This window comes from Pollachius pollachius, assembly GCF_949987615.1.
Source record: "Pollachius pollachius genome assembly, chromosome: 11".
Lineage (NCBI taxonomy): Eukaryota > Metazoa > Chordata > Actinopteri > Gadiformes > Gadidae > Pollachius > Pollachius pollachius.
In genome coordinates this window covers 10,594,183-10,604,182 of record NC_136944.1, presented here as the reverse complement: position 1 = coordinate 10,604,182, position 10,000 = coordinate 10,594,183, and the positions used below count along the sequence as shown (strand labels likewise).

Below are 10,000 nucleotides of genomic sequence, written 5' to 3'. Positions count from 1 at the left end.
ACACACATACATTGTTTTATTCACACACACACACACACACACACACACACACACACACACACATACAACACACACTCTCACATACACACATAGATACATAGATGCATATATCCATCCTACCTACATCCATACTTTCACACTAAGAACCAAAGCACGCAAGAGAGACCTCAAGAAATACAAACGCACACACGCGTTAGCAGCTAGCAGCGGTGTTTGATGTGCACTAGCAGCTAGCAGCGGTGTTTGGTGTGCACTAGCAGCTAGCAGCGGTGTTTGGTGTGCGCCAGCAGCTAGCAGCGGTGTTTGGTGTGCGCCAGCAGCTAGCAGCAGTGTTTGGTGTGCGCCAGCAGCTAGCAGCGGTGTTTGGTGTGCACTAGCAGCTAGCAGCAGTGTTTGGTGTGCGCCAGCAGCTAGCAGCGGTGTTTGGTGTGCACTAGCAGCTAGCAGCGGTGTTTGGTGTGCACTAGCAGCTAGCAGTGGTGTTTGGTGTGCGCCAGCATCGAGTCGTGATGTTCAGTTGGCTAAACAACTAAAGGTTGTGTTTGGCATGCGCCAGCATCTTGCAGGGCTGTATGTTGTGCGCAAGCAGCTAGTGGTAGTGTTTGGTTTGCCCTAGCAGCTGGTGATGGTGTTTGGTGTGCGCTAGCAGTTAGTTGTGGCGTTTGGTGTACGCTAGCAACTAGTCAGGATGTTTGGCGTACGCTAGCAGCTAGTCAGGATGTTTGGCGTACGCTAGCAGCTAGTCGGGATGTTTAGTGTACGCTAGCAGCTAGTCGGGATGTTTAGTGTACGCTAGCAGCCAGCACTTTTGTTTGGTGTGTGCCAGCAGCTAGTGATGAGCTTAGCGGTAGTGGGGAGGGGTTATGAGGACAGCTGTCTGGATGAGGCTGGGAGCAGGCGGGACCCGGAGTCATCAATCACCGGCTCAGCAGCTCATGCACGTCTGCACAGAGCATGCAAGAGACTCGCTCATTATGGACTCGGCTGCGTCGCAATCCTGCGCACAAACTCTCCTTATCGTTTAAGCTGTGTGTGTGGGTGTGTGTGCACATGTGCACGTATATATGTATGTGTGTGTGTGTGTGTGTGTAAGTGTGTTCATGCGATGTGTGTGTGTCTTTTTATGCAGTGTGTGTGTGTGTGTTTTGTGAATGCTGCAGCTCATATTTCCCAGGAGTCGAGAGTGTAAAGCCCTCTCAGTAAATCACTGGCACGCGCACGCACGCTCTCACTCACACACACAGACACACACACACACACACACACACACACTCACTCATGCATGCACTTGCATGCACATTCTCATCCCCCCCATACATCTCCTTCACATTGTATCACTCCTCTGCTCTCTCCTTCACTTCTCCGCCATCTCATTCCTTCTCTCTTCCACATTTCGTCCCTCTCTTCCTATCCCTCCGCAATGCATCCTCCCTTCTTCCTGTTCTCCCTTTTGCTTTTTTCACTCCATCAAAAGCACAGCACAGGGAGATGGTGAGGGCTAAAGAGTGAGAGAGCTACCAAAAGAGTAAGAGAGAGAGTGAGAGAGGGGCAGACAGACACACAGTGCAGACAGACACCATTGTGTTGATGGATAGGGGGAGGTGGCAGTTCAGCAAGAATGTTTCATACCAAAAAAAAGTGAAAAAAAAAGAAAAGATGTGAAAGAGGGCAAGGAGGAAGATGGGAGAAGGGGGCATAGGGACAGGGCTGGGGGGAGAAGGGAGGAGGGGAGAGAAACAACCATCGGGTGAGGGGGGAAATGAAAGGACACAAGTCAACTGTTTGCTTGTCTTCCTGGTTGGTGTGTGTGCGTAAGAACATTCACAAACAGACAAACAGACAGGGAGGCAAACAAACAGACAGTTACACAAGAAAAGAAAAGACAGATGGACAGACATACATAAAGACAGACAGATGGAAAGACAGACAGACAGACAGACAGACAGACAGACAGATGGAAGGACAGACAGACAGGTGGACAGACAGGTGCAGTTTGGGGAGCTCAGCATGAGTCGTCGCACACTTTGCTCTTGGCGTGATACAGCGTTGGCCGCTAGCAGCAAGTACAGTTTGTGTGTGTGTATGTGGTTGTGGGTGTGTGTGTGTGTGTGTGTGTCATTGTTTCCAGCGAGAGTTGCACAATGAAAACGAATCATGTTTCTGTCCACAATGAGACAAAACAACCATTTCTTCACACACATACATGCAAGTAAACTCTCTCACACACACACATACACACACTATGTCTCTGCCCAGCAAGCTTGGCATGGAAGAATCTTGTCCCTTACCTTATTTAGGTCATTGTGTACAACACATATTCTCTGACAGACACACACACACACACGCAAACACACGCACACACACACACACACACACACCAGGGCTAGTGAAGCTGTACTTTGCCACAGGCTGAGGAGATATTGGGGTAGAAGGGAGGACAGGAAGTCTCTCAAGGGAAATCTCACCCCCCCGCCCCCCTCCCATACACACACAGAGACACACATACAGAGTGACACACACACACACACACACACACACACACACACACACCACAGACACAAACACACACACACACAGAAACACACATTCACAATACTGCAGGTATGAAAAATAGTCTTTCCTCAAATGTACATATACACGCAAACAATCTTTCTCTCCATCCCTCACACACACACACACACACACACACACACACACACACACACACACACACACACACACACACACACATACACACTTGTGATGTGTTCAGCAATTAATAATAACACTTTGGGTCTGGTGGGATGCACCACTCTCCTGGGGGCTGGTTGAACACGGCCTCCAAAAACACATAAACACACACACAAACACACACACAAACACACACACACACACACACACACACACACACACACAGCAGTTACCCAGCCCCTTTCTATCGTGCATAATATTCACCTGTTTCCTTTTATAAACATACAGATTGGCAAATACAAACTACAATATGCCCTGAAGGCCCACATACGCATGCATATATGAACAGGACCAAAACACACGAGAACAGAATCTCAGTGGTGTATAAAAGAGAAGACACCTACACAACACAGACCAACACACACAAGTAAACACCCACGCAGACACACTCACACACACACACACAGAGGTGATGGACTGTCAAGAAGGGTTTTATCTTGTCCCCCAATCTGACTATTGCTGGCAGTTTGTGTTCGTTTTAGGCCAATGAACCGTTTACAAATCCCCGATTGGTTAGCTAGGACCTTGGTTTTGATGAATGGTGCTTGGATCGAGTCATATCTGAAATCTTTGGTTCACTCTCACCCGCCTCCATCCCAACCAGGTTTCTGACCAATCAAGCAGGGCTGAGTAGCATTGAGTGGCTGATTGGGCATATAGAGCAGAAGAAGGGGTGAATCGTGGGCTCTTGCGGGAACATTTGGCCGCTGTGGTCACCTGTGTAAAGAATGTTCCCACTCACCGCATGGAAAGAGATTGGTCAGATTTTGGTCATTTTCGGAAAGCAGTGGTGGTGTGAGCATCTTCATATTTAGCATATGAGTAGTTATAGATTTTGTTAGAGCCAAATAGTATACAGGTGGTATCCAAACAGACATCCAGCTTTTTGTAAGGGTTAGTTAATAAAATTAATTATTCTTGTATTTACTTCTTGTATTGTCCCTTTAAATTGTTCAGTCACAGATGCTCTCTGTCTCTCTCTTTTCAGTCACATACAGAGAAACACATACAGTTCAGGAATTAAACTGTATGTGCACACAATACAATTATTCTTGTGCGCATACAGACTAATACAGCCAATGTCGTGCAATTTAATTATGCTAATTAATTGTGTATCCGTGTTTGAGAGGGGAGAATTGACGAGTTCAACTGATGTTCCAGCATGATAATTTTCTATTTGTGTGTGTGTGTGTGTGTGTGTGTGTGTGTGTGTGTGTGTGTGTGTGTCTGAGCCACACTAAAACCTTTTTCTTTCTACTTTTCTCCCTCCTTCCCCTCCGATCCATGCCCTTGACACCAGGGTCCCCACCCCCCCCTCCCCCTCTCTCCGACCCTCCTTCCCCTTCCCCCCCCTGCTACTGCCACAGACGGAGAGAAAGAGAGCCATGCAGTCCTTCAGTGAGCGCAGTGGGGGCTACCACACAAACCCAGGCTGCTACCAGCCGGAGCCTCAGGAGCTGTCCCGTCTGGAGACCTACCGACAGCACCCTCACCACCCCCATCCCCAGCACCCACACCCAGGCCCCGGCCCACACCCCGGCCCAGGCGCCGGACAGCAACAACACGCCCGCCCCGGCTACGAGGCTCACCCCCTGGCTACCCCCACGGGCATGCCCTCCTCCGGAGCCCCAGGAAGTGGGGGAGCACAAAAGGACTGTTACAGCCAGCAGACCTACCCCGGCTATCCGGGCAACAGTGCTGGAAATGGAGGTGGAAATGTTGGCTCGGTGCCCCCTCAGGCAAAGAAGCCTTACAGGGGAAGCAAAGTGCCTCCCCCGCCACCCAGCCAACACCTACAGGGCCCTTCCGGCTACAGCAACCACATCGGCCCCGGGAGTTATTCAGCCCAGTATATGGCCGAGGGCCAAATCCAGCAGAAGTGGGAAGACCCAGGCCAGCTAACCCAGTATGAGCAGGAGTTGGTGGGCCGTATGGAGCCTGGCGTGCCCCCTACCCCTAGCTCCTCCCAGTACATGGAGCAGAACATGCTGGGCCACTCCCAAGGCCAGTGCCACCAGCCTTCCAACCCTGTCTACACAAGCCCCCACCACCAGACCCACCCCTCTAACCCAGCCCCTTCTTCACTCATGTACCCACAGAGCCACCTGCACTACCCACAGCACTCCCCCTCTCCTTCCCCGTACATGGAGAAGTGCAGCCCTATGCCCCACTGTTACAAAGGCTACAACATGCCTTCCAATTCACAGTATAGCAGACAAATGAGTAGTCACCCAAGTCTGAAACAGGCAGGCTACAGACCAAGCCAAAACAGTTATGGCTACCAGCAGCCCCCTTCTAGAGTGTATGAGTCCCAGCCGCCGCTACAGGCTATGCCAAGTACACAGGAGTCTCATTCTAAATACTACGGCCAACCCCAGCAAAACTACTGTCTGTCAGAGCTGTCTGTCAGATCCCCTGAGCAGTATTATCAAACATGCAGCCCCTCCTCTAGTCACTCTCCAGCACGCTCTGTAGGCCGTTCGCCCTCCTATAGCTCCACCCCCTCCCCACTAATGACCAATCCAGAGTCTTTTCAGTACGGCCAACCTCCCATGACCCCCGGGGCAGCTTCATCGTCTTCGTCCTCCTCAGCAGCCATGCAGGACCAAGGTAGCAGCGCCACCATGCTAATGCCCCCACGCTCACATCCCTCCCCAAACGTGCCCCAAGTGGCATCACAAAGTTACACCACCACCTCACAAGGTCCCACCATGAAGGAACGATTTTCAGAGAAGCTGCTCTCGAACCCCAGCCTGTGGAGCCTGAACGCCCTCACCTCTCAGGTTGAGAACATCTCCAACAATGTCCAACAGCTGCTGCTGTCAGAGGCCCTGGTGGCCAACAAGAAAGGCAGCAAGCGTAGCAGTGGTGGAAGTAACAGCAGTGTTGGCAGTGTAGGTTCATCTAAGAAGGGGGAGGACTATAAAAGCCCTACGTATCCAGATGGTGGTGGCGTTGGTGGGGTTGGTGGAGGCCCAATGCAAGACTCATACTCCACGCCTCAACATCAGCCACTACCCATGGAGTTACATGAAGGAGGCTACTCAAGTAGCAGTGATGAGCAACTGGAAAGGGGCTACTACTACTGCAGCCAGGGCAGGAGTCCAGCACAGCCACCCAACAACACTCAACTCAGCCATGACACAGGTTCCTCATGTTCCATGACATCCCCAGATGATATGTCTACCAGGTCTGGGGACTCTGGTCTCCAAAACCTTACCCCGGATCCTAGGTATCAATCAGGGCAAGGAAGTGATGGCATAAGTACTCCAGCAAAGAGTGTAGGGGATGAGAGGTCTCCTACCTGCATGAGTATCCATAGTCCTTTGAAACAAGAGAGGGACTCCCCTCCAGATATACAACGAATAAGTGAACATGTTAAAGAGAACTTTGAAGAATCGGCATGGACAGAGAAGCAGGCTGAAGAAGAGGAAGTGACGCTGCAACAGAATCCCGACCTAAAGGACAGTTCTATTGATGAGAAGCTAGACAAATGGTCAGAGGATGAGAAGGGTCCAGCCCTCTACACTAAAATCAACGAGGGCATGACAGAGAAAAGCTTCTGCTATGATGAGACAGTGTACCAGGGAATTCAGCATAAATATGACCCTGATTCAAGAGATTTTGTTGAGCAATCTCCAGCTGCTCTCTCTGACTCTGGTCGAAAAGGACAAATAGAGCGAGATATGAAATTGGACGCCTTCAAGTCTGAGTCCCCCACTGCATCAGAGAGCTCGCTGAAAGCATCCCCGTTCATTTCAAGGGGTGACCTTGAAAGGAATCAATATTACACAGAGAAGGATGACAGTTCGGAAAGCAACTCACTATCTCCCAATGTCGAGGCCTTGGATGGAGTCAACGAAGAAAAGAAAGAGAGCAAAGATGAGGACGTGGTTGAAGATGAGGCTGATGAGGGAGGACAGGAGGAACAACCACAGCTGCAGCAACATCTTTCCCCTCCTGTTTCGGCAGAGGTTAGTGACGATATGGAGGAGGGGAGGGTCATAAGCCAGCCATCGACTGAGGGAAACATACATTATCGTGAGGGGCCAGAGGTACCTTATGGCGATGCCTGTAGCAGGTCAAAGCTCACTGATACCCACACTGATGCAGACCCTATGGGGACAGCTACCCACCGAGATGCAGCATCAACAGCAGTAACAGCAACGGATGCTTCGGAAAGAGAGTCAGCTATCGGTGACACTGTTCCTCAGCCTCAGTCTGCAATGCCTGTTTTCTCGGTTCTAAATGACAAGGCACAAAGCAGGGATCATATTGACCACAGCGATTCCAGGGTTCTGGAGCCTGACTCCCCCCAGCTGCCTGGGAAGTCAATCCTTCCACCAGCCCCCTCCTGGGCAGACACCCCACCTTCCCCGAAGAAAGGTGATGAAGACATGGAACCAGGCATCAGCTGCCCCAGTGCTGTGACTCCCTCCGCCAAGGCAGAGCCCGTCACCCCATCTGCCCAGCCACGGGCATTCGGACGTAAGCATGCCAGGAGCAGAAGAAGAGTCATGCAGTCAGGGGTTGGAATCAGACGCCAGCTGAGCTTAGAGAGAGAAGAGGAGAAGGAGGATGAAGCAGCTCCGTTGCCTGAAAAAAAACTCTGCATAGCCCCGAGCAAAACTGTTTTGTTCTCAGATCAAATGGACTTAGCGCACCAAGAATCTATTTTGAGCCAGACACCCAAATCATTAGCTGAAGGCTTCCGTTCTAGAATGTGCACTCGCTCCTTTAATGCACCAGATATTGCCACAAAAATTGAGCCCAACGCAAAGAGAAAACCAGGGCCTAAACCATGTTTAAAACCAGAGTCCAAACTAGGTCCAAAATCAGGAGCAAAGACAGGAGCCAAACCAGGATCAAAGTCAGGTCCTAAACCTGCTGCAAAGCCTAGAACTAAACCAGGACCAAAGCCTGGTCCTAAACTTGCTCAAAAACCTGTATTCAAACCTGAGCCAATTCCACCCGATCTGTCCCTTGAAGTAGAGTCACCAGTAAAAAAAAAAACAGGGCCCAAACCTGGGTCTAAAACTGGATCCAAACCAGTACTAAAGCTTGGTACAAAACCGGGCCTTAAACCGCTACTGAATTCAGCAGAGGCTTTACCCCCTAATGATGCTGTAACAATTAAGGCTACAGTGGGTCGTCCTAAGGGCTCTGTATCTAAGGCAAAGATAATACAAAAGGAAGAAGTGACACTGCCATCTAATGGCAAAAATAATCTTAAAGCGACCGTGCTTCCAACAAACCTGGATAGAAATGCATCTAAACAAGACAATGATGAAACAAAAGTATCAGAGAAAGATAATAAAAATATGGTTTTAAGATCCAGAAAGCCTGCCATAGAAAAACCTTTAAAGGAGAAAGTAACAGTCCTAGAGGAACACATTGTTGCACAAGGTCAGACAGAAATACAAACCAGTGATTCGCTTAACATTGAAGAGCTCAACAGTATTGAACAGAATCTGGAATCTTTCATCCCCATGGCAGATGAAAACAACAAAAATATCTCAATATCTTCACCTGGCCAGCTCACTCCACCTCACCACGATACTGTGCCTGATGAAAGAATGCTAGCTTGTCTAAAAAGAAAAGCCTGCCCTGAACCTCCCTCAACGCCGGTCAAGAAAAAGAGAGGCCCAAAACCCAAACCAAAACCACCACCATTTGAATCCACCATATTGGAACTGGCTCCAAATGAACCCAAGGTAAAGGTTGTCAGGGGGTCTAAAAGAAAGCGAGGGCCGCTGAAGAAAACCTTGAGTTTGAATATGCCCCAGACCAAAGAAACAGCTCCACCTTTAGTTGAAAGTGACACCATAAGTGACCTGCCCCCAGTGGTTCCCCAATGCCGGACAAAGACAAAGGTCCTACCGCCACGCAAAGGTAGGGGCCAGAAATATGAGGCAATGGTGCAGAAAATTTCTTCTCCCAGCTCTAAGAAACACTATCTAATGGCACATATCGAAAGTACTCTTATTGAGGACCCAACATCCAAGGTCTCGTCTCAACATGGCTTGGGAGAGAGTGAGATGTTGGCAATAGACAGCACAGAGACGTCTCTGATAGACGTTAATAAGATGGTTGAAGGACCGTTGAAAACCAGTGAAGTGAGCGACAAGAATATCAGCGGAGAGGAGGTTGGAGTTGATAATGAGGTAACTCAGAAAGAGGAAAGGCAAGAGTTAAAACGAGATGAGTCCACATCTCAGGGTATAAGACAAGATGTGAGAAATGTGTTGTTAATACCGGAGGAATTGAGACCGGATAATACTGATCCAGAAGAGAAGTGTGGGGAGGAACAAATAGAGAGTCAAGGGATACTAGTTGACGAGGTGAGTGACAGGGTGTGGGGCTCAGCAGACCCAGGGGCCCAGATAGAGTGGCTGAAGGAACCCTCAGCGGGGGTACCCTCATCAGCCACCAAGCCTGCCAGAACCAAGAGGAAGAGATGGGCTTTGGTGGAAAGCACAGACGCCTCTGTGATAAACATGGAAGCCGGGAGCCTAATAGTCACTACGCAGCGGCTGGCCAAACAGAGAGCCATTAAGAACAACCACGAGATGCACCTGAAGCAGAAGAGGAAGCGCAGGAAAGGCCAGGCCTCGGCGGAGGACGGGGAGGAAGTGGAGGAGACAAGTGCTGAGGTTGTAGATCCACCACCCCCACCACCACCCACAGAGGATGAGAGAGAAATAAAGGCAGCGCCAAAACCTACAGAGCCCTTTGTTCCAGTTCCAATTGGCCCCGATACGATGATCACACCCAGCGAGGTCACCACCACAGAGCCCCTCAAAAAGCCCAAGAGAGGAAGGAAACCCTGGGCAAACCCCAGCCACAAGAAACGAGGAAAGGCCCCACCAGAGCATATCTCCGGTAAGCCTGGGAAGGTCCACAAAAAGCCAGGGCCAAAGCCAGGCATGAAAGACGCCATGGAAGTAATTGAAGCAGTGGTGAGGGCGGCCGAATGTGAACAGACAGAGAAAGAGGAGAGAGAGAAACTAGAAAAAGAAAAGAGGGAAAAGGTAAAGGGGGAAACTGAGGAGGAGGAAAAAACCCACCAATGTATCGCAGGTCCTGTAGTTATAGTATCCGAAAGACGAATGGAGAATATTTCAATGAAAAGGATCAGGCGTAGACCTGTGCAACAGGAAATTAACCCCTGCTTCCATCCACACGTGCGTATCAACAACTCTAGACATTTTCCCTCTTGGTGTGCAATCATTAATAGCCTCGAGGAAGCAACGCCTATTATACGATTTAA

General features: G+C 49.8%; 1 protein-coding gene across 1 annotated transcript in view; it reads left to right on the top strand.

Annotated features, from left to right (window-relative positions):
• rai1 (retinoic acid induced 1) overlaps positions 1-10,000 on the top strand; it is a 56,444-nt gene that overhangs the window by 40,207 nt on the left and 6,237 nt on the right. Inside the window, exon 2 of the mRNA XM_079746440.1 lies at positions 4,031-10,000. This exon is cut by the window's right edge and continues 763 nt beyond it. Within this exon, the coding sequence (XP_079602566.1) occupies positions 4,116-10,000 (5,885 nt within the window). The 5' untranslated portion in view covers positions 4,031-4,115. The remainder of the gene's footprint in view (positions 1-4,030) is intronic.